Source organism: Melanotaenia boesemani, chromosome 10 (assembly GCF_017639745.1).
Source record: "Melanotaenia boesemani isolate fMelBoe1 chromosome 10, fMelBoe1.pri, whole genome shotgun sequence".
NCBI classification, from domain to species: domain Eukaryota; kingdom Metazoa; phylum Chordata; class Actinopteri; order Atheriniformes; family Melanotaeniidae; genus Melanotaenia; species Melanotaenia boesemani.
In genome coordinates, this window is record NC_055691.1 from 16,824,006 (window position 1) to 16,850,280 (window position 26,275).

General features: G+C 37.5%; 1 protein-coding gene across 1 annotated transcript; it reads left to right on the forward strand.

The window, feature by feature from the left end:
- Nucleotides 1–570: 570 nt before the first annotated feature.
- Nucleotides 571–26,275, forward strand: zgc:113516 (uncharacterized protein LOC541449 homolog). Its single transcript, XM_041996496.1, has 8 exons — nt 571–1,007; nt 5,668–5,930; nt 7,790–7,942; nt 13,436–13,584; nt 13,916–13,999; nt 17,156–17,316; nt 20,109–20,182; nt 25,904–26,275. Exons 1-8 carry the CDS (start codon nt 867–869, stop codon nt 26,004–26,006), a joined length of 1,128 nt encoding a protein of 375 aa, XP_041852430.1. The 5' UTR covers nt 571–866; the 3' UTR covers nt 26,007–26,275.

Consider the following 26,275-nt stretch of genomic DNA (forward strand, 5'->3'; position numbering starts at 1 on the left):
TGTTTTCAAGCACCAAATGAAATTTATATCCAAATAAGCATGATTGGATCAGAATATTCCAATTGGTGCGTTTACATGGAGCATTTTTATTCCAATCGGGCTTTTAACCCAAATATTTGTGCCCACTTCCGTCTTGGAGCGTTAACATATTATCATTAGAAAGGACGTGGAAGGAAGTTGGCAGGTGAAGTGATGTTCGGTTCATGCTTATTAGTAATTTAAAACTGAACATCAGCTTATGGTTAAACACTGACCACATCAGGGCTCAATTTGCTGCAAGCTGAACTGAATTATTTAAAAAGATTTCTTAAGATCACTTTTTTTTGTAATTACATGTCCTATACTTCACACTTTAAGTTTTCCCTATAAAGTTTTGTTTTAGGTTTCGATTTGCAGTCATATAGAGTTAATTTCTTCCTTTGACTCTTGTTATGTAATCCCAGTTCAGTTGTGTAATCCCAGTTCCCAGTTTGCCTGCTGCCAAGTTTGAACCAGCAGTTGTTAATGTGTAAACTGCAGCAGAGGGGACGAAGATGCCCACTGGAACATTGGCCCCTGATAAGCAAGCTGGGCTGAGCCACACACACAAATGTACAGTTTTAGTGTAAATGCCACTGATGGCTCTTGAGTCTTTGCAAAGTAGATATTGGAGCTCAGATTACCCACATTCGGACCATTTGGTTGTTTGCATCCAAGTTTACTTGTCATGTCATGTGATGTTTTAACCTGCGCCAGAGTATTCAGACTTATTATCCAGCTGACTTTAATTTAGGTGACATTGTGGTACTAAGTACGGTAATCTAAGAGTTAAATTTGTACACAGATTTTACAGTAAAATATTTATTGTAAAATTTTCTTAATTTAAAATGGACAGTCGATTTGTTGGTGCTGGGAATCAGCTTCTCCATGTGGACATCTTCATTGATGAGCACGAACCTCATAAGGGAATCCTGGACCTTCTGAGCAGACTCCGTCCTCACTGGAAGGCACGGGACATTCAGATGAAGGTATGTGAACATGCAAGTCTCCAGATGTACTGGACTGATTCTGAATGTTAAATTCAGATATTTGGATCTGTATCTTCAGTGGTTCAAAGGTTTCATTATAACATTTATTATGAGAGCAATTTGTACAATGCATAAAGACTGCTTTATATTTAAGATGTCTTTATTTTATATAAGTTTGAGTCAAGGTTTGGGTTTTACATTATGGCAAATTGGCTCCATGAAAGGGAATAATATAGCTAGTTTTATCACCCAGACATCAGCAACTGTTGCACTTAGTGTGGCTGGAAACTGATGGGTGAAGCTGTGATGTTAGAATAGAGGAAAGCAAGATTATTGAAAAATAGAAATGTGAAGCAGGTGTTAACATATGTTTAGATAAATGTGATATTTTATGCAGCTTCATATTTGTTGCTTTAAGTTCATTTTCAAATGAACCAGCTTAACATGGACATTTGTGGTCAATTATTAGATTGTGTTGGATCAGCAGAACCATCAGATTCAGAGATCAGAGCTAAATCAGCAGTTTTATTTATTTATGTCTTTTTTTTTTCTTTTTTTCTTTAATTTGGCATATCCACATTGTGAGCAGAAATGCTATTTACACATTTGGAGATGGTTTGAAATGTAAGTCTGATCACATTTAAATATTAATCCATGCTTAGATTCTTCAAGTGTACCTATAGCAGCTCCACACAGGATTGCGGACCGTGGTAGCCCCACTATTTTACAAGCAGCCACAGCTGAGAGGACATTCATATATAATTAATAAATATTGAATGAATGAATACATAAAAAAAAAAGTTGATGAATTAATATTTAAAAGTCTGCTTGGACTTTCAGCCCTCTTCTCTCTCTTCTCTCCAGCTTTTTCATTTACATAATCAGTTTTCTTGTGTCTGTTTTTGGATCTATTTTAACATTGTTTTATTCTTACAGCAGGAGTGTAACAATACATCGATCTAATATATCAAATACAGCCTTTCCTTATACACTCAGTTTAACCAAGGAGGTTAAACTGTGGGATGTCATCTCATATTGATTTTCTGATTCAAAGCAAATGGAAATCATATTGTGGTAGTTTGTGATTTGTGCGTCTCATCGAGCCTTTTCTGTTTGTTCTACTTGAGGCAGTTCCCATAAATCAAGCCTTTTCTGTCCAAATTTCATCTTAAAACAGTGATACATACCTTTATAATCGCTCCACTTGATTATTCCACTTAATTAATTTTAATTAGACAGGCTTCCATTGCTTGTCTATGGCTCACAAAAAAATCCAGATTTTTAACCGGTGCAAGCAAACAAGCAAAATATCCTAATTTAGCTTCCCTCCTCTAGCCTCTGGGTTACTTTCAAATTCACTTAAATTATTTTAATTATTTTAGGTCTTCTGTACGTTTTTTTTTTTTTTTTTTTTTTTTTTTGTCTGATCCGCTGTACCTAGCCATGTAAATGTGTCTCAGTAGAGACACTCTGCTCAGGTCAGCAGAGCAAAGGCTTTAACTTTTCCAAAAAAATGATGCAAATTCAGAGGTGACAGAACCTTTGCAGTAGCAGCTACAAAATTGTGGGCCAGCACATGTCAGACAGGCTCCTTTACTTAATCATTTTGAACAGGCTGTAAAGACGCACTTTTACTGCCAGTGTCACTGACATTTATGAACTTTTAAATTATTATTTATATAGTTCCTGTATATTTCTGTATCTGTTACCCTTGGCTGTGCCTTTTTTTTCCTTTGGTTCCATTGTGCATCACCCTAGTCTACCTCGCTGTATTTTTGAAAGAACTTTACAGATAAATTAATATTTTATGGTATATTGGTAAACACTGAGTTGTCATCCATCTAATAGATATTTTGTATCAAGTTTAAACTTGTGATTTACAGTTTTCTTTTACAGTATTTTGACATTTCTAAATTTGAACGCTATCATGTACACACACACACAGCATAATCCCTTTCTGGTCCCATGTGCAAACACAAGGTCCAATCTGCCAGAGAAATAGGGTTTATATTTGTTAGGTGACCGTGCATTGGGTGGATGACCTCTCAATCTACACCCAGTCCAGTAATGTACACAAAGAAGTAGATGTTTCCCTTCAGCTCTGCGTTCCCAGAAGTGATTTTAATGATGTATTGTGTTCATCAGAGGAAGGTCAGACAGTTCCTGTTGTTACACCTGTGCTTTAATCTTGGCCTGTATGGTGTGTGAGTTGTTCTTTCAAATAATTTTCTATTTATTTTTTTTTATTCTTGTTTGTTATCTCAGATGAAAAGAAAAAAAAAATCAATAAAATGCTAAGCATCTATTTCATTTGAGTGATTCACTGTGGCTTTTAAGAGAACTTACAAAAAATAGAAAATAAAGAGAACGCAAACATGTAGAGGCATACCTGAAGTAGAGAAATACAAAAGCAAGACAGGTTGGTGGCTCACGGCAATGCATAGCACTCCCATACATACCGTGATCTGAATTCCTACTCTCTTTGTTAAGGTGTATGTTTTAGGAGTGTTCTTCATAAAGATTTATTAAAAAATTCCAAATAACAATTCATAAATTGTAAAAAGAAAACAGAAGTCTTTGAAAAGAACGGAATTTAATAACAATGTCAAAACCAGTCCTCCAACATAAATAGTTGATCAGATGTCAAGGTGGGCATGTTTGTTCGCTCTCCACTTCAATGGAAAAACTGTGTTGTGTTCAGGTTCCATCTGAGGCTCAGAAAAAAAGAAAAACCACAGAATGACACCACGTGTCACAGGGAGCCTTTGCAGGCAAACAGTGGTCTCTGTGATAATGCTGAGCACACAAACAGAGCAGAAAGTGTACTGGTGCAGAGTACACCTGTACATGTTTGCCTGTTCTGCTATATGTTAGTCTCATTTTCAGTCATTAGGTTTTTGGTGAGGAGATAGGAAAATGTTTTTGTGATAGGAAACTCAAATCACTGTGACTGATTTTTATGCACACACCAAACAATTGTTTTCACCGGGTGAAAGGGAGGTGTAAAAGTGAAGAAGCCTGAGTGAGAACAAGTAGTTATGAAAGGACTGGAGCTTATGGGATGGGTTTTAAACTCATGCTTTGTGGTGTGCCACCTGATGCACACTCCTCCTTCTTTACTTTAAGTGTTTGAGGCCATGTCAGCATGTCAAAGAAGACATCGTAATAAAGCTAACTTGTAAACTTTGGCCTCAAACATTCCTCTAATCGCCAGTTTTCTTATAATTGGTTCACTCACCAATCTTGTTCTTCCTACCTCATCCTCCGTATCCCTATTCATCCTCCCCTTAGCCATTCATCCTTCCTTCAGCTTGTCCATCCTTTTTTTCCATCCTTTCCCCCACTAGTCAATATTTCCCTTCTCCCTCATTTCCCTCTCGTCCATCCATACTCCACTCATTCGTTGATTCTTCTATCTTCCCTCCACTGACGTCCTAAACCAGAACATCGAGTCACTTTATCGCAGTCTTCACTCAAGAGACAGATGAGTCAGAGACCTTTCAAACCTCTCCACAACCTCATCCAAACCAGTAAACTGTTGAGATGTGCTCTTTGCTTGTGAATCTAGATGAAAGCAAATCACACAGACATAGAACATCATAGTGAGATATTGATTGTTGTTACAGTGCAGCGAGACTTAAACGTGTTTTTAGTAAAGGAAATAAGACAGAGAAACATTTTTAAGTGTTAAACTTGAAACTGCTATGTTTTTAGCTGAGAACTAGAAAAACCAGCCATGAGGATGGCAGCTCACATCATGAAAAACAAATTAACAAAACACAATTACAAAGTACATCAGACGTGCCAGTTTATTGTTTACCCAGAAAACCATTTTCACTGAATGTTTTTTTTTAAACCTTAAAAGCAGATTTTGACACAGTTTCTTTCTGCTGGACATGGCCACAACCTTAACTCAAGATGCTTATATATGCTCGATATTATAATATAATTATAATATATATTATATATTATAACATCATAATATATATTATAATATACTTAGCCACCATTACAGTGTTGTGAAAAAGTGCTTGCCGCCTCCCTGATTTCTTTTCTTTTTTTCATGTTTGTTACCCTTAAATGTTGAAGACCATCAAACAAATTTAAATATTAGTCAAAGACTACACAAGTAAACACTATATATATATATATATATATATATATATATATATATATGCTGATGCATATATCCCCGAAGAACTCAGCAGCTACAGGCCAGTGGCTCTCATGTCCCATCTGATGAAGACAGGAGAGAGCCTCCACTGCAGTTCACAGCCTGGCATCGGAATGGGAGATGCAGTTATTTTCCTGCTACATTTATTTCCTGCTTTGGCTCACCAGGAGAAGCCCGGTAGCACTGTGAGAATCACATTTTTTTATTTCTCCAGTCTTTTCAACACCATCCAGCCAGTGTACCTGAAAGCCAAACTGGAAAGGGCTGGGGTGGACCTTCATCTGGCAAAGTGGATTCTGAAGTAGCTCATGTATATAGTGCAGAAAGTGCAGAAATTTTATCTGTGGTCTCCTAAATGCCCTCAATAAGATATTAAAATATACCAATAGCAGCTGAATATCTCATTTGTGTTGTGATGCGTAGAAAAATCCAATTTGCAGGCACTGGCATGTATTCATGTACCTTTTGTATTTTCTCTCATTTCAGACATTTACAGAGGGAATCACAAACCAGCTCATCGGCTGCTACGTGGGCTCTCTTCAGGAACCCAGTTGTGTTCTCGTGCGGCTTTACGGCAAAATGACGGAACTGTATGTGAATCGGGACCGGGAGGTGGCGATGTTCCAGGTTTTCCACGCCCATGGCTGTGGTCCTGAGATATACTGCAGCTTCCAGAATGGCATCTGCTATGAGTTTGTCAGAGGAAAAGTGCTGGATGATGAGCTACTACGGCAACCTTCCATCTACAGGTCTCTGCCAGAACTACTTTGCTCTTTTGTAAACTTACTCAAACAGAAACCGTGTGCTGAGAGTGCATGTGCATTTTCTTGTTACGTTCCTACATTTAGGGCTTTAGAACTGACTCGGTCATGCAGCAATCTGATGATTTCATTGTTATTCTGATTAGGACTTGGGATATAAAAACAGCAACTGTAAAGTTAAAAAGTCTTCAGAATTCATTGTGGGTTGAATTTAGCTGTCACTGAACAAGAGTTGTAGAAGGAAAACTTTATAATGTCTAAATTATATATTTTCTAATGCAAAAAATACATTTACATATTTTTTTATTAATACGAAATAACAAAAATAGCAAAAAAATATCAACTTTTAATTCTAAGAAATTATAATCATTTATTATAAATAGGCTATATATAACCCAATTTCCAGAAAAAAATTACATTCATCAAATGTAAAAGAAAAAAAAAAAAAAAAAAACTACATGTGTTCAGTTATTTCACTTAAGAGACAGAGTACAATGGAAATTACTTTTTAGTATCTTCACAAACCTACTACTTTGTAATTATATCTGCATGTGCATTGTATTTATATTTTTCATCATATTAAAACAAAACCGGTGTCTGATGTAAGCAAGACACACAAAATGAGGAAAAAGAGGTTAAAAAAGTTTAGTCTAGAGAAGCAACACTGTTCTGTAAGACTAATTGGTTAAAGGTGAGGGTGCCAGGATTAGGTGTAAAAGGAGCAGCCACCAAAAACTTAGTCTTTTCAAGCTCATCACTTTATACTAACCTCAATCAGAGAATCATCTTGGGTTCAAAAGAAAGGAAAAAATGCAATATTGTTAAAACTTTGGTCAGTCAACATTTACTAGTCATAAATTGTTAACATACTCATTGAGTCTCTGGAAATCTCATTTCTTAAGGGCTAGTTATAACCACTTAAAGTACTCAGGTGGTGTCGCATGTAACCACCTGGGTTTAATAAAAGGTGCTAAAATCTGCTCCTGGAATAACATAAGGGTGTATCAAAGCCTTTAACTTGATTGACTGGTATATGTGGAACTGGTGCATTTTATATTCAGCAATAATAAAGTCAGATTACTATGAAAAATGTAAAAATTTAGCATCATCAATTAAATTTTGTTGTATTACAGAAAGCTCAAATTTTCTTGAAATTGTCTATTTGATTTTTAAATTGAAAATTACATAGAATTAAACCACAATTCTGACCTTATTATGCTGCTTAATGCTATAATAATAAAAATATAATTATTAGCAAAATGATGCTGATGATGATCTGGTTCACAAATCTTTTAAACCTAAGATTAAACATACTGAGGACAATGTGAAGCCTTAAACATCAATAGTGAGTCATCATTACTGTAGGTTATGTGCACATATGTTACTGGAGCATTACATTTCTTTTGTGCTGATGCAGGTGTTTTCTTATTATTTCAGTTGAATCACTTTTCATGCTGAGCAATGTTGTTTATTCACACCCCCATTTTCATTTGTCATTCTCATGATAACAGGCCAGCATCATCATTCACATCGCAGGACGGTAGGACCCAACACAGCAAGCCAAGGCTGAACAGCCAGGGCCACAATGGGCATCAATCACCCCACTCTGCCTGGTGCCCTCAGTGGGGAATACCCAGAGAACTTATGTCACTGCTAGCATACCTCCAGAATGAACACTTAAGTGGTCAAAAGGTCACATAAGCAACAAGGCCAATTTTTTTTTTTAAATAACTGAGTGAGATAAGAACGCTAAATGGAAAGGGAGTCGTGTTTCTGCTCTGATAGGGATTGTTTGTGCAATAACAGTGTTGGCCAGACTCATCTGAGAAAATGTTTTTTCTCTGCAGATTGATCGCAGCCGAGTTGGGGAGAATCCACTCCATCCAGCCAAACTGTGGCTCGCCTGTTGAACCCCTGCTCTGGACGAAAATGTCCCACTTTCTCACACTGGTGCAGAGCAGCATCAACACCAACGCAGCTGAGCAGTGCTGCACAACAAGGTATGATAAAATCAGTCTCATTCATGAAACAGCTTACAGTTGTTGGCTGAGGAGATATGTTTCTCAAAAGCACCTGAGATGTCATTCTGCAGTGACCAGACTCAGTCAAAAACTACTGTACTGGACAAAAGTGCAACATATAAAATGAGGGCTTAATAAAATGTATAGATGTTAACTTATTAAGAAATGCTTGAACAGTTGTGAGGTATGCTCATTAAGCAAAGGGGTCATGAGGCCAGTCTGAAAGGTAACAATCAGTTTTAAGAAGAAGAGGCAAAAGATAAAAAAAATTCAACTAAATTCCTTATTAAATGAACACTTACCCTGAAAATTAGTAGCCTGTAAATTGTAGCCTGTAAACCTAAACAAAGTTTGGGAATTTTGGAGAAGGACAACTAATGAAGCAACATTTTGGTGTTTTGTTTTTTGTTTTTTTTTTTTCCATTAATTTATTCCATTTCAAGGATAAAACCAAAAAAACCCCCCTGACTCTTTAGGGCTGTGGCTTGTGCCCTCCATTCACTTTCATTAACCTCTTTAATGATTAATGAGTAAATGCCAGGAATATAACCAGGATCACTCGGAAACATTGGTACCATTCACAGTTAGCTTCATAATATACAGTTATAATCCTCAAGGAGAAAATAACACATCCACAAGGACAGAAGTTAGTGGAGCAGATGATTATTGAGTCTAAGGCTTGATTTTTCAAATTAAAAGGAGCAAATTTGCGAATACAAAGTGATATGTGATAGTAGACGAATGGAGAGCTTGACAGGTGTGGCAACAGTATCTTCAGGAGGTGAAGGGGCTGGTGAATAGACAATTGTCGTGTCAGGTGGGAAAAGGGTTTGAATGAATGCATGAGTTAGTCAAATAAATAAATAAATAAAAATTAAAGGCTGTCTATTATGTACTGAAAACATTTTTAAAAAATACCTGTCAGAGTGAAGATGGAAGGGATTTCTCAGTGGTAGATTTCTGCTGCCTTCTCTTTGACATAAACCAGCTACATTTTTTTTTTTTTTTTTTTTGTTTAAGCAGCAGCTCTTCCACTGATGTCTTCATTTTCTCACATTTTTCAAACCTGCCGACAGCTCTCCCATCCACCCATTTCTTATTGTTTAAAAAAAACGCTTCAGCAGCTATATTTTCATATGTGAGCTGTCACTGGTCAAGGGGGCGAGGTGGGGGAGTGGCGTTCGTGGCAATGACATTGCATTATCTCTGACAGGGGGTCACAAGGTGAGAGGTGAGAGGGGCCCTCCAGACACTACAAAGAAACAGACAGCTTGGCCATGAGCTTCCTGCAGAGCTCTCCCTTATCGGTCAAACGTTCAAGCTTGTTTGTGTTTGCAGCGAAGGGGTCGGAAGTCCATGAAAACTGAAGCTGGAAGGTCTCTAAGTTTTTAATGTTTTTTTCTTTAGTTTAAGAGGGAATCTTCCAGTATCCAGAGGTAAAATTAGACACAATAACAAAGAGGAGATTTGTGCCTGTAGTGAAAAAGGACATCAAGTTACTTGGTGTAAAACAGGATGCAGAAGATAGGGTTAGATGATTCACCGTGGCAACACCTAAAGGGAAATGGAAAGCAAGAACATCTAACAGATAGCATTGAGTTATATGAAATTAGTGCATTTTATCTGCAGCAATTAAATTAGAAAACTTTATTTTTGCAAAAGAAAAGCACTAAAAAACTTAATTTGAGCATAAAATTTGAAATATCCAGCACATCCAGAGAAGCATGCTGCACCACATTTAGTGGCCCAATAGATGGTGCTGTGCTGTGAGTCATTTGTGTGACTTCACACAGTCCAGAGTGACTCACATAAACACAGAAAGACATTCAAAATTATTAGGAAATTATGAATAGTTAGGATTTAATGATAAGAACTAAATTTAAGGTTGAAATTTAAGAAACCTTATTTGTGGATTAATTTGGGTTTTAGTGTCTACGTCTGCATGCATAATTATTACTTTCTTAAGTGTGCAACTGCATGCATGACACCACACAAAGGCATCAACAGAGAAGATCAAGAATCAACTAAATAAACCAAAAGGATCCTAAATAAGCATCAGAGAAACATTTTATGCTCGAGACTGTATTTGAGTGCTGATGTGTGAATGTGATCTTCAGAGGAAATGGGAAAAAGAAAGGCAGAGAGAGCAGGAAGAGGCTGCACCTGCAGAGGAGGTCTTCTGCTCCCAAGCCACCCGCTGTGTAGAGAGAAGGGGATGTTGGGGGGGGAGGGGTGATGGAAAGGGGGGAGGGTGGTGGAGTTGGTTCGGGAGAGTGAAGGAGGCTGTAGCAGCTGCGATGTTCAGAGAGCGACAGCAAAGCAAAGTCAGAGATGGGGGTGAGAAAAGAAAGAAAAAGCAATGGAAGGCATAAGTGCAACCTCTTTCTCTCCCCAAAGGCCCCCTGCTATGTCTCCCGTATGCGCTCCTACAAATCACATAAAACTGAGGAAGAAAAAAAAAAGAAAAGAAAAAAAAGATCAGCAGTGCTCTGCTGGTGTTTGAAATCATATGTAAATAAGGCACATTGGTAACGGAGCGCCAGAGGAGGAAATTCCACTAATTACCTTACAGAGACTTGATAGGGAGCAGGAGGCGAACGTACTTGACGCACACTTTTTATGAAAAGGACAGAAAAGAGAGGAAAAGATCTGATGGCAAGACGACAGGTTTCCATTTAAAGTCAATGCAAGCGTTTCGTTTAGCTATTTGTGGGTTCTTACGATAAGCCGGTTTGTTAGGTCAAAGGAATCAGGGTGATTACCATTCAACTGCATGTTTCACTTCACACTAGAGAGGATATGGATGAATTGTGCGTGTCAGAGTGGGGTCGGCTTTCAATAACAACAATTTTACAGCTAAATAAATGCGATCAAGCATTTTATTCTGAGCTTAGAGCTTATAGAAATGTAGTATGGAAATATAATGCGGCACATTTCAATGTTGGTTTAGAATAAAAGTTTGTTAAAGAGGTTAAAGCTGCTCACATCTCCTGTACTTGCAGGTACATAAGTTATAGTTCAGATCTCAAGGTGTTAAGCAGTCAAACTGTCCTTGGTATATCTTGGAGTTGGGGGAGGGTGAGGGATTCTGACTGAATGAATGCACACGAATACGATAATAACTGACTTGTGTTGTTGAGGATGTGCAGGAGGAGTTGTATAAAGCAGCACAACCTCGGTGTCATGACCATAAACAAGCCTCCTCTCCTTTTGCTTTTATTGTGCGTTCCTCGCGGGCCTCACTAAATTACATCTCCAAGTGTGTATAATACCGGAGCATCTGTTTGTTCCCTTTTGAATAAATAGGTAGTGTTTAAATTACACAGTTTAAAGTGTCCTCTTGTCAGGGCAGATGTTGGGACTGGAAAAGGAAACATGAAAAATTAATTAGGAGACGAGCACTTGTGCAGCATTTGTCTTCCAGGTGCGTTTTGCACTGACGTCCAAAGACATTACTTCTGTCTTTGATAGATTGAGTCATCAACCGAGTGAAAACAAGACATATAACTGAGCTGAGTTGGTTTACAAACATGTTGTTCCAGAAAATCTGAAGAGTTCATGACAAAGTTGATTTTCTCCTCTCTTACTCCATCTGCCCTATAAAGGCCCCTCATGTGTGACAAGTTATTGTTGTCAAACATAAAAAAGGACAAGAAAAGAGAAAAAGCCATGGGGATTTCCAAGCACAACTTTAAAGGCTCAACTCAAATCCAGACAAAGTGTTTTAACAACCTTCTGAAGCATTTTCAGCTCAGACACTAACATTTACTGAAATCCACAAAAATGTAATTCTTTCAGGGTGAGTGGTTTTTAAAGCCAGGTGAGTCACCGGGTGTAAAGAGAAATATCTGGGTTTGATTGAGCCTTAAAACAAAACAACAACTCAACATTATTTACACGGCATGTTATCAAAAACACACAAGAACATCTCAAAATGCTTTACAAAAAAAAAAAAAACATGAAAAGACATGATTAAAACCAAGAAAAACAGCTGAAAATGACAGAAGCAAGTTGGAAATAATAAATGGTGAAACAGGGGGATACAAGCAAAGTGAAACAAAAGGTTACAAATACATCATCAAATTATCAGAGCATGAAAACAAAACAAGAATGTAGAATTACACTTTATAAAATGATGTTCATATCGATTGTTAAACACTTATTTTGATTTCTTTGCTTTGTTGGTGCTGTCTGATTCTCTCCTTCGTGAAGCTTAATACATATGCAATAGGAGGGAGATGTGGACTTGCAGGCGGGTCAGTCAAGCACACATTCATTCTGCATCTGTGAAGCCACACTGTTGCAATAATCCAGAATGAAGTCTGACTTTGTTCTGCAGAAATAACCACTTACTCAAGGGTATTGATGGTAGTATATGTCTCTCTAAACTTCTAATATCAACGGTATCTTCACCAGTCATCCATCCCATGAACAGATGCACCCTCACCCCTGACAGCTTTCTGTCATTCTGCACCACTGCAGGCTCTTAAAGGAGAATACACAGATTTTAAAGACAGGTGACAGTGCAGCCAGAGTGGTCGATAAAGTGGCACTGGGTGTGGGTACTTCTGTGACAAAATTAATGTGATCAAGTTTATCAGTCCTCTCCTGGACTGACAACATCAGGGCCCTGGTGAAGAAGGCCAGCAGCAGCAGCGCTTCCTCTGTGTCCTCAAGAAGAACAACCTGGACCAGAAGCTGCTGCTGGCTTTCTACCGCTGCTCGGTGGAGAGCACGCTAACATACTGCCTGAGAGTGTGGTACACTGGCTCCACTTCTGAGAACAGGAAGGCTGTGCAGAGGGTTATTGGCACTGCCCCCAAAATCATCAACTGCCCTCTGACCTCTGCCTCAGAAAACCCAAGGCCAACACAGGAGACCCCTCATGTCCCACCAACCACCTGTTTGACCTGCTTCCCTCTGGCTGTGTCAGATCACTCAGGTCTCACACCTCCAGACTTAAAAACTGTTTCTTCCCCAGGGCCACTCAGCCTCCCAAACACCCAAATATCCATCACTTCCCTCCCCTTTCCCCTCCCTCCCTTCACACACACTCAATGAACCAAAGACCTTCAGTCAAGATCTTGCAAAACAAGAAAACCTTCACCTGTCTTGAACTATCATTTTCATACTACAGTACATTACTTGAACAATTTGCACTACATTGTCATTTTTTGTCCTTAATATTTATTTAAACTGAACTGAAGTTATTCTAGTCTGGAAAATGCAACATTTTTTTATTTAATGGAATTACACTTAAGTTTGCTCATTAATTTATATTAATTTTCTGCCATTTATATCCATCTACAATTACATCCATATATATATATATATATATATATATGGATTCTTTATGGGTAAATGTCAGTTTCCATTTCAGCCACTTTGTGTAACTTTGCTACAATACCTAAAATTCTGGAATGAGCCTCTCCATAATACAAAAGGTGATCTTTATGGTCTTACTCTTTGCAGTACTGTGACTCCACAGGAGACACCCAGCTTTGAGACTCTGTCTGTGGAAATGGAGTCACTGAAGAGACACCTCTCCCAAACTGGCTCACCGACCGTCCTCTGCCACAATGATCTTCTTACCAAAAACATTATCTACAACCATGACGAAAGTAAGGGGAAACTCATCATGTGTTCAGAAAGCCAATTTACCAAGAGGTTCTAAATACACAAAATCTTCTTATATTTTTTTTCTGTTTTTCTTTAAAGAAGCAGACCTTCAAATGGCTGAAAATGAATATTCATTTACTAGCACGTAACTAATTTTATATATATTTTTTTTATTATTAAAAAATCTTTTGTGCTTTAAAACAACTCATTGTTACATTAACCTTCACAAGATTGTGTAATTTCAGTGAAAAGGGGAGGGCTGCCAGGTGTATGTAAACACGTCAGTTGTGTTCATCTCCTAGTCCTGTAACTACTTCTTTCCTCCTACATCAGGAACAGTAAAATTCATTGACTACGAGTATGCCGATTACAACTACCAGGCTTTCGATATTGGCAATCACTTCAATGAATTTGCTGGTAAGTCTGTGTTGCGTTGAATTTCAATTTTCCTCCTTTTTAAAAAAAATAATAAAAAAGATTGTCTGAGATGGAATTTTGACTGCTGTACATTTTAAATAATTTTTTCTTTGGGTTGGGGTTTTGACTGATCACCAATCATTTTATCTTTCTTTCCATAAATTGCCATGAAACTGTCCTTCCTGTAAAATGGCCAAAAGTAATTGCTCCATACAGTGAGTATTCTGCATAGTGATTAAAGCGGCTTTCATGGAGCAGCTGTGTCACAGTAAAACTTGACAGAAGCTGCATTTCCATTACAGTTTTTGCCAAATAAAAGCGGTATTTCTAAAATTTGACAAAGTACATCTTTGCAGGTGTTTCCATTGAATGGTGTTTAATGCATAAGCCATAATTCTCATAAAATCTCGTCCTGCGAGACTCCACTTTGAGGAGGAAGAAGGAGATTTCTAGTTCCTTTTCAAAACTCTGCATTTCACTGTTGTTTGCTATCAAGGATAGTGGTTATATTTTTCTGTTTAATTATTTGTAAAAAGATTTCCATCTGCTCCTCCGTCCAAACATGCTGCGCCATCTTTACTTGAAATCAACTGGTCACATGACCCCTTACGTCACATCCGGTGATGTGTAAATGCAAAAAAAGTGTTTCCATTACACTTTTGCAATATTCTAATATCGACACGTCTAAAAAAACCACTTCATGAAAGCATAAAACCTTTTAAGCAATATTTGAGAGTTTTTTTTCTAAATGTAGGTGTTTCCATTACCAGTTTTTTAATTGCAAAATTTAGGTTTTATGCAATTCTAGGGGTAATGGAAGCGCAGCTAGTGACACATCTGTGGAACAGTCGTCCCATGTTACACTTTGAGATTACTTAACTTTCAAGTCGTGACTTGCAAAATGTCATGAAGTTCATTTTTATTAGATGATATGTCACTGCCATGGTCCCCGGGGCACTTGGCTGGGGCATGGTGACCTGTGTTGGGTAGACGTCCCGGGGGGCCTGGTCCTGGTCTAGGCTCATGGGGCCCTGCCCTCTGCCCACATCTGTGTGGACGGATGCGTGGTCGTCCAAGTGATGGGCTGGCTGGGATTCATGCTCTGGGGTGGCTGTTCATCTACTGGTTGGCCTCTGATCACGCTCATGTGTTGAGTCATTCCTGATATTTTGCTCCCACTTTTACCAACCGGCATGCTGATACAGTCACTTTGTTTATTCCCCAGAAGCGGAAGTTATGGTTTATTTGTTTTTGTTTCTTTGTTTTTGTGTGTGTGTGTGTGTGTGTGTGTGTGTGTGTGTGTGTGTGTGTGTGTGTGTGTGTGTGTGTGTGTTGGTGTTTTGGTTGTTATTTGTTGTTATGATTTATGTTTAATGTTTTATTCAACTTGTCTGTCTTTTTAAGGGTGCTCTTGATGATTATCGCCTTGGTTTTCTTGCAGAGGCCGTAGGTCGTTTTCTGTTTCTTTCCAGGTGTAGCAGCTGGTTGCCTGTTTTTCTGTTTCAACAACTGATGCGGCTGCTTTCTGTCTGCTATATCTTTTTCTCCTTTTTCTTTCCTTTTCTGTTCAATCTCTCCTTCCTTTTGCACCCCTGTCAGGTCAAGCATTAATCTGTAAATTCAGCAATAAGCACCTTTAAAAATAAAGAATAATACTTCAAGTATTAAGAAGAGCATTATATCCATGAAGCTCCTCTTAGCAAAGGGAATCTGTTTGGCACAACACAACAGCCAGACCACCATTCTGCTTGCTATTATACTTAAAATAAGATTTTTTTTTTTTTTTTTTTTGTAGTATATTAATATTAATAGAGTGAAAATAGTAATGAAAGGAGATAAAAATATGCAATTTCTCATAAATGTCCATATCAGTTTCCTCTAGTCCAATGTCAAAATTAAGGACAGCTTGACTGTTAACTGGGATCATTAAATTAGTTGTCTATTTTTATTTATCCAAAGAAACTGAAGATTAAATAATTTGTGTCGTTTATCTGTTAGTCAATCAAACTTTCATTATCTTTATTTAGAATACATTTCATGCAGTTAAAATTCAACTAACTCTCCCATCAAAATGTTTAATCTCTACGGTGGTTCAAAATTTGTAAAACTGCTACTCTTTATGGGCCACAAAATCATAACATGCCTTCAACTTTCAACATGCTAACATTTTTCATTACATGAAACGGTCTCATGATCACAAATTGGGACATTATATGCTCCTAAAACATTGCATGCCTATGTTTTCCTGTGCAAATCGTAACCAGCTCACATTTTATAAGGTGAAACTGTCACAAATGTGATTCTGGACAACTATGACGTATTTAAAAACACAGTTGACGTTTTAGGTTTAGATGGTGGCATTTCACACTCTGTGACACTAAAGAACCAAGTTCAAATCCACAGTTGCTCATCTACTTTTCCCTTTTCAATTTCAATGCTTTATGTGGACAGTTGCTTCTGTTACATGTTTTCTGATGACACTGAGCTGCTGAATGACTACAATGTGATCTACATCTGAAAATGAGATACATCTAGCAAAATTGTTTAAAAGCAATAAAAAATATATAAATATTATCTGTAGTATTTGGTTCTTGTTGAAACGAGTTCATGTGAAAATTATGACATTAACAGATTATCTTTGCTTGTCTAATAATTATGCAGCAATTAGCCACTGCAGTCAAATGCATATTAAGTTGACTGGATTTGTATGGATATTAAATAATACATCCTGCATTTAGAGAGGAAAAAACAGATTATTTCCCCTTTAGATTGGAGTGAGAGGAAAATGTGACAAAATAAAACGTTACAAAGTAAAAGTGTAATTTCTTCTTAACTGTAGTGAATCAATCATTTTATGCATATTTTATTTAAAATAAAAAAAGGAAAAGTACTAAATTACAAAAAAGTTAAAAATAATTTAAAAAGTAGCAGAAAAAGGGGAAAAAATATGTAAAAGAACCAAATGAAGAAGAAGAAGAAGAAAAAAACAATTACATCAGAATTCCCTAAAAGATCTTCAGTCTATGTTTCTTTCTGGTCATTTGTGCATCAACACTACTGTTAAAAATGAATTTACAAGCTGTTTCTTCACTCATTATGTTGAATTCCAACACTGACAGCAGTACCACTAACATTTGCACATGTGTTGGGTTGAAGGTGTGACTGATGTCGACTACAGCCTCTATCCAAGCCAGGAGCTGCAGAGGGACTGGCTTACGGCCTATCTGGAGAGTTATAAGCACTGCATGGGTTGTGAGGTCACAGTCACAGAGGCAGAAGTTACACAGCTCCACATTCAGGTCTGCAAATTCTCACTGGTGAGTGTCTGCTCCCCCCAACTCTGTTGAAATGTTGAAATATGTCATTATGTGGTGGCTCAAATCTTCAGAGACTTTGGAAAGCGACAAACCGCTCAACAGTTATTTCTTTTTTATTTATTTATATTTTTAAGTTCTGTTGGAAGGACTCAGACTCCGTATTATGAGATTAGTGTGTGCATTTCAACAACATTCTTATGGGTGCAGAGCTCTGAAATGGCAGGATGGCAACACCTCACCATTGCATTTTAACAATTTACTTTTCCAGCACCTCCCCCCAAAGAAAACCATACCATCAGTGGCTGACCCACCACCGCTCAAAGTTTGATGGACTCCATCTGAGTTGATTAGAAACTACCGCAGGGAGAAAAATGAAAGACAGCAGCCAAAATTATTTTTCTTATGACCACAATTTTCATTCTTTGGTGGCTCAAGTGGTGCTGGTCTATCTGTCTAAAAGTGCTTTCACAGCTCAACACAATATGCAGAATTGTTCGGCCAATTTTGGGGTGGTGTGAATGACTCTTGAAATAGCCCAGAAGTGATGAGGAAGCATATTACTTTTTAAAATAACTTGTGCTTTGGCCCAAAAAACATAGAGGGAGAAATTAGATGGAGGAGGAGGGGAGAGAAATATGACCTTGAAAGGAGTAGGAGGAGTGATAACATCACATTGATTGAATTCAGATTTTCTGCGACAAAAAGAGGATGACTCTAAACTGGAAGGATGTGAGAAACATTGTTCACTGACACACAAGAGGCCAGGTTTTCCAGCCCAACTTATTTTGACAAGCCGTCTGTCAAAATGAGGGATACTGAGCCTGCATGGAAAAACAAATGGCCTCATTTTGCTCAGTTAATATATTGTATTTGCTGGCAGTTACAGTGTTGTGGCATTACTTCTGATAACAAACTGTTTGTTAAGGTTAACTTAAAAAAAAAAAAGATTTTATTTACTGTGGTATACAGAAAAAAAACATGGGTTAAAGACAAAGGGGAGCTGTTATAAGCATCTTTTTGAAACAAGTTTTCTGTATAGATATTTAAGAACTCAAATGTTAAATTGAAGAATATTTTTTCAGGCATAACCTCTTTTCCATCAGAAGTTACACAGTGAACAATACTGATGTTTGATTCACATCACATCTGGTGTAACCATATGATAAAGCTGATTATATGCTACAGTCCTTGGAATATTTCCAACAATTAATTAATTCCATGCCATTTTGTTTTCCAAGTAGTAAAGCTATATATATATATATATATATGTGTGTATATATATTGAGCTTTAGCCATCACTTGTAATTGCATTGATTTTTTGCTAGTTTGGTGTTAGTTGTTAAAAACACAGAAAACTGCAGTATAGGAAACTGTTAGACCTGAATAAAGTGTGGCCAGTTGCCAAAGCTCTGCGGAGTGAAGCTGCCTCCTTTCAGTCTAAATCTTTGGCAAACGATGCCAAGACACAGTGGGGTCTTTGCGACTGACTCGTCTTCTCCTCCGCAGGGATCCCCCGCTATGTCGATGCTAAGTCCTGTGGCTCTGTGATGTCACACTTCCCACACATCTCTCATCCCCCTTTTCTCTCAATAGCTCCTTGTCACCGACAGTCTTCGCTCCGCGTTAGATTAATGCTCTCTTAATGGAGAACAGTTATTAATCATAATGGAAACACGCTCAATCTCCCCCTCCCCAACTAAAGATAGAGATTAGAGATGAAAATCTGCCAGGGAGAGGGTGGAAGAAAAGCCAAGGGAAAACCGCACATTGCTCTTCAAGTATTTCATTCCACCCTTTATTTGATTATCAAATAAAAATGTGATTATATCACTGGGCCGCAGAACAGAGGCCTGTCTGGATCTTATTAGGACTCGCTATTAGTGGCCTTACCATGAAGATTTACAATAAGGGTGGAGAACAACAGAAATTTATGGAGGCATGGAAGTCCACAAGCCTAAGTGAGCAAAGCCATTAAGGAGGGAACCATTCAATACAGAGGTTTGTCATTCTGACTGAGCGGCGTGCAACTGGCATGCAGCAGCAGCTTTGGGAGCAGTTACAACACAACAACTAGAGGTCACACAAGTGTGTTTTTACAGCTCTGCTCTGTGGAACGAATAAATGTAACCAAACATGGAAATACAGCCCTCGATTCTGCAATGGAAATATCCACCAGAAGCATAATATACATTTTATACAGTAAAATTTTCCAGTTTCTTGACGGTATTGTGTCGTTAACACCCTATTGATTCGATTAGATAGCTCCAGTCTTACAGTCTCTGCATGCATTTGTCCTGCTGAAGTGTTCTTGAGCAAGACACTGACCTATGGAAGAAAGTCCAACCTAATTAGATGAAAATAGCGCCGTTTCTTTAAAAACATATGACCATGCAAGCACATCTTATTAAGCATATTGAACAGTTAAATAGTGGATGTAACTGGATGTAAGGCAATTAATGAAATATATGTGTATGTATGTTTTTATAGCTACTTTTGGGTCATTTTCTTCCATGCTTGCAGCCTGTGGCAGCCCACAGTTAATAGTGTGGAACACCTTTTATAGAAAGATGAAAATATCTATTAACAACTTATATGGTGTTAGTTAATATTTCTGTCACATTTTATATTAAAGTCATATTATTAAACTATTTATTTGCTCTTCTTTTATTCATTTGTTTCCAGTTTTTTTTCTTACTTTGTAATCGGTGCCTTGAGAAAAGGTAAAATACCATAATGTGTAATCAAAACTAATCAACACAACCTCTGTTACTTTTTTTTTTCTCCTCCACCAGGCATCCAACTTCTTCTGGGGTCTTTGGGCCATCCTGCAATCACGTTACTCCTCTATTGATTTTGACTTTCAAAGGTTTGTACATTTTATTGAAGCTTTAAAAAAAGTTTATCAGCATACAAAAATAGATAAAAAAAAATTTTAGCTTTTTTTTATCTATCAAGAAATCTGTAAAGATTTTAAATGATGTGCAGCTATTAAGCTCAGCAAGTGTTTGATATTAAAAAATGAAAAGATTAATGATTTTCAGCTCAGATTTTATGAAACACATCAGAGCTTGTACAGTAACATGATCATGTATTGCTTAAATACTCACTCGTTAAAAAATATGATAAATTGATGCACAAAGTAGTGAAATATGTGGATAAACAGGATTTTAATGTGCAACATTGAATTATTTCTTTTGCACAGAGAGTTTGTTTCTTTCTTTTGTTAGCAGAACAACTTCTACTGTTCTTGTCACCTCACGATGGAGACGAAATATTTACTAGTTGAATTGTCTGCTTTGGCTCACTGTTACACCCACACATCATGATAAGATGAAAACTGCAGCTTTCATTAGGAAGGATATGAAAACGAATCTTGTTTATTTTAGAATGTATAACAATCTACATTAGGGCTGTTTATCTTAAACAAGTCCAACAGACATTCCGCACTACCAACAACCAAACAGTCAAGTACAGGAGGGAAAAATGTTTCCCTCCACCCACCCACTTTTTCCTCTTATGTCTCCCTTCTCTTTGTACCCTGCACCAGCAACAGTTGTGATCATGATCCTAATCACTATTGACATACGGCACCCTCCCCTCTGTGTGGCTTTCTCTGCCTGCTTGCTAGATCAGCAACAGGGCCCCCACCGCATTTCGATCTGGACCTCGGAGGAAATGTGATCCAGAGGGGTGCCGAGGCACAGAGGCACTATTGTTCCATTGCCGTCGGCCCTGCCTTACATGTACGCCTTGCGTAGACGTCTGCTCCTTTAAGCCGCCGGCTGAGGTTGTCCTAAAGTGCACAGAGAGGGTTGAGTTACCTTTCTTTAACTGGAAGGTTAAACTGAAAGGAGCTCTGAGAGCAGCAGTAACTGTGGAGACCCAAGTCTAATCTATGAAAGCAGTGCTGTTCTCTTAACCTCTGCCCTCCCTCAGTGCACACTCATTCACTCGCACACACACACATGCACATATGTGCATTCACTGTGTTCAAAATCTTTCATTATCCCAGCAGTACAAAAAGAGACAGCGTGGATGGCAAAGGGTCAAGTTTCTCCTGCTTTCATCTGTTATCTGTCATTTGTTTAAATGGCACAATCAAATAAAATTGAAATGTACGTTGAATATAAATGCAGTGGTACTTTAATTTACTTGTCATTATCATGAACCTTTCCTCAGAAACCAAATTGTTTAATTTCCTGTAGAAAAGAAATAGAGACACAAAATGCACAGCTTGTAATAAACAAGTTTTTTGTGGAAAATGATAAGAAACCAGACTTAAACCCCAGATGTGTATGTGTCTGTGTATGTATGCGTGTAAAACAGAGTTTCCTCCCACTCTTATCCCCCAGAGCCAAATCTCTGCTGACTTCCCAACGAGTGACAGGCGTCAGCCAGGCCTTGTGCTTTAACCAGGGCCAGATGTAGATGTGACAATAGGGAGCCACAAGGGGAATGCAAACCCGCCCTCCTTCTACCGTCCATATTTACTTTCCTTATATGATTTTATTCATGTGTTGAAAGTGTCTGCAAGTCAGCGGTTTAGATTTGTGGACATCCTGGAAGGGCCAGCTGTTATTTGACAAAGACATTATTATGAGGAAATGAACAAGGAGGAGGCCCACTGTTTGGAATAGCCTGACTTCAAAATTGAAGGAATTGTGCACAAAAGCACATTGTGAAATGGAATACCTGCTTTGGCGAGAGTTCATTTTCCCCCCCACTTCAGCTAAATACAAAAACCTCTCAGTTTCATCTGTGACGATGATAAACTTTAAGCACGCTAGTTTTAGGAGTCGGCCTTAATAAAAATAGAGATGAATAGTGCGTCTGTAAAGCTAGCTATTCTTCTTAATGGGTATACCCAAATATAGTTTTACTTATGAAGGGTGTGTGTGATGGATAATTAGATTAACAGAACAAAATGCTTTTCTCTTTTTTTTTCTTGCATAAGCTAAACGCGGCTCTATTTTTGCTTTTTATTTGAACAAACCAAATATTTATATTAGGGTATATTAAATATTTCAGTTAAAATAGAGATTTACTAAACTTTAAATAACAGCTGTAGCCATATGATTGAGAAAAATCTTTTCACAGGGAAGGAAATGTAATTAGATTATTGATTTTATATTATACAAGGTTCATCTGAAAGAACGTGCCTCCATATGTGATCCAGTTGGGAAAAAGCCTCTCTGTATTGGGTGTATTGGAACTACAGCGCTCACAATGGTGTCACAGAGTAGAGTTCATTATTTGACAAGTAAAAGCAAAGTTTCCTTTTGGCCTGCCAAGTTACACACAGAATTAATATTAATTAACCCCAGTTCATGCGAACGGCCGTCATTAAGAACGAGAGACTCTGGGTGGATAAAGAGCTGCAGCCTTTTTGCTGGTATAATGATAAATGTCTTGCAGTCTTTTCATCTGAATTTTGAAGACTTCTCAGATTCATACACTTAGATTCTTACCCACCTATGTGGTGACTGATTATTCTGTGGAGTCAGTGATTGTAAAAGAGAGCCAGGCTGCATCTCTTGCAGGTTTCTTACAGCAATTCAATTCAGTTCAGCTGTATTTGTATAGCACCACTTCACAATGTCATCTCAGGGCACTTTACAGACAAATCAATTCAAGCCAATTCATAATAAAAAACAGCTCATTTATAATATAATAGAAATATATAATTAATGATAGCCTATAGCAGATTATAGAGAATGATTGGATTGATTGGCATAATTTATTTGCTTATGCAGGTTCTTTCATGAAAAAAAAAGACTTAATATTTCCTAGTAGTAATCTTGTAATCTATATCTTAACTGCATCAACAGATTTTGTTAATGTTTTGTTCATCTTTTGTGTACTAGTCATTTCAAACTAATTCTTGAGGATTGTCAACTTCAAAAAACAGTCCAAGCAGTTTTTTTTCTTAAAGGAAGCTTTGCTCTGTAGTCTGAGTGAATGAAAGAATTGTCATTCATCCACAGAATCACACAGCTTATCCCACATTAAGTCTGTCCGGAGAAAAAAACGCTGTCAAGCTTTGCCAAACCACAACGAGAGAAGTGAAAATTGTCTTCTGATTTTTGCCAGGCTAACACCACAGATTTCTATTCCTCTAAATATTTTTCCAGTGGCAAAGATTAGACAAAGATTATACCGTAGCGCCTACTGTTTTTCTATCAAGCTGCAGGTGTGTATTTTATATCTAAACGTCTCCTTTCAGTGAAGGAACAAAACAATCAGAAGAGGCCGACTGACAACAATTAGAGCTGTTTTAAGCAGAGATGTACGTGGGGAAAAACTGATGAAATACAAGGAACTAAAAAGCATTTGTCTAAATTATCTTTTTGTCTCGCCGAGCAGCAAGAGTGAGAAGACTGATCCAGCACAGAGGAGTTCAGTGAAAGCACTAATTAAAGGACAAACTCCTCTCTGTTACTCCATTTGCTTTGCTTTTGCAACTTCACTAAATTCCAAAGAGTATGGTATAATGGCCAAGGGCAACAGCATACTCAGACATCAGATTTATTGAGATGTTGGATAATATGCTTTGAACGAAAACAAAACCACTTTTCTCGCAGTTAAGTTCTAAAATGCACTTATGCTTTCAGACTCATTTCTTCATTGTAAAGGGTCTGGATGCATATTGGTATGCAAGTTTAGCAGAAACACAGTCCCCCACCTTGAACTATTAACAGCATGTTTATTGTAAACTGTTGTGAAACACTTACAGAATGAATTATTATGTATTAACTTTCAACCAACTTTGTTCAATTCATATTTTACATTATGTATTTTATATTATGCGGGGTCACCCTTATAGGACCAGATTTTTATAAATAATATTATAAGTACGGCTCAGTTATGTGAATAGTCTGAATGCTGCTCCAGCTGCTGCTAGTTCAAATAGTACTGCAGCAAACCTTTCACACAAACTAAATATTACTGGATATAAAAATGATCAGTATTACAATTTTTTATTTATCTCAAACAATTTCTCTTTGCTCTTTTCCAGTAAAGCATTGCCTGGCGATGTTACAGTGTTAATGCCCAAATCAGTACAACCTAAGTTTACAAAGTTATTTGGGCTAAAACAATCTTAGACTGTTAGACATAAAACATGTATTATACACTAATATAACTAGTTCTTTACTTACCAGGCAAATATTGTTTAAAAAAGCCTATGTAGTTGCCATGTTGGAAGTTTTGTATCCAGCATCTTTTTAAATTTAACTAGAGACAAGTTAGTACGTCTGAGCCTGTTTTACACTCACTGGCCACTTTATTACTTTCAATTTGTTATTATCTAATTTTTTGAGCTGAGATTGTGCTCCATATTGACATGACAGCATCACACAGTGCCTGCAAGTTTGTGGGCTGAACATCCATGATGAGAATCTCCTGTTCCACCACATCCTAAAGGTGCTCTAGTGGATTGAGATCTGGTGACTTTGGAGGACATTGAAGTACAGTGAACTCATTGTCATGCTCAAATAACCACTTGGAGATGATTCAAGCTTTGTGACATGGTGCATTATGCTATTGGAAGTAGCCATTAGAATTGTTCATACAAGGCAGGATAAATAATGCTTTCATGATGTTTATGACTAATTCTGACCCTCCATCTGAATGTAGCAGCTGAAATTAAGACTCATCAGACCAGGCAATGTTTTTCAGATTTTTCTATTGTCCAGTTTTGGTGTGTCTGTGTGAATTGTAGCCTCAGTTTCCCGTTCTTAGCTGACAGGAGTGACTCCTATTGTGGTCTTCTGCTGCTGCAGCCCATCTGCTTCAAGGCTGGACATGTTTTGTGTTCTGATCAATGTGATTTTATTCAAGAGCATTGTTTGTCAATTTACATAAAAGCTCTAAGAAGAAATCACTCTTTACTGTCTGAATCGGACTATTTAATACATCCAGCTGACAGTAAAACACCAACCTGAGAACACACGAAATACCAGCAGTGTTCATCTTTGATACAGTAGTGAAAAAGGTGAAAAACATGTCTTCCTCCAGCAAAATGAATGTAGTGTTTGCATCAGCTGCTCTAAGGAGGAAATGAGTTACAACAAAGCAATTTTGAACAAGTCTGGTATTTGTTTTCACACAATCAACCTTTCTGATTAGTTGAAGAGCCACTCAAACCTCCTGAGCCAAAAGATCTTGTATCAGCTTTCTAAAGCCTGAAAAACAACTTTCTAAAGCCTGAAAAAAAAACATTTGGTAGAATGTCGTTGAAGGTAAACTATGACTAGATAGTACAGGGACCAGTTTTTATTAAAATGCTGTAAAAGACAACAGAGTCTTGGTTGTGCATACTTGCACATTCAACCAGACAAGTTTGCACAACACAACACAAACACTTTTTATTTAATATACACTGTGTATGTCTCAGTGTACTTCAATACATAGTAAACATTCACAGGACAGGTTGCAGGATTTCTGTGTCTACCGGAGTCTAGACATGAAAGATGATGACTATGTACAACAAAGATTTTGAACATGTTGTATTAACCCAGATTTCAAAAATAAATTGGATTTTGTTGTTTCCTGATCACTTCTTTTCGGTCGTCTGCTTTCCTCCCAGGTATGCCAAGGCACGACTCAACTACTACTTTGAGAAGAAAGAGGAATATTTTGGATTGACAATGAACCAGTTAACCTGCTCAAATTTTGAAGAAAAGCTTTGAAAAATGTGATCCATCCTTTTTTCTTTCTTTCTTTCTTTTATTTTATGTTTTGTTTTGGTCACATTGTAGGATACAAGGTAAACCACTGTGAAGTAGGAATACCGTGGGCCTGTAAATGTGCTTCCCATTGTTTGTTATTTCAGTCTATAGGCAGAGTTAATATGTTTTGCTATCATTGTGATTTTTAGAATATTTGTTTTACCACAGTCAGTATGCTGATAAGCCTGTTTGGCAAATTGAGACGAAGCCCCTGCCAGAAAAGCATTAAT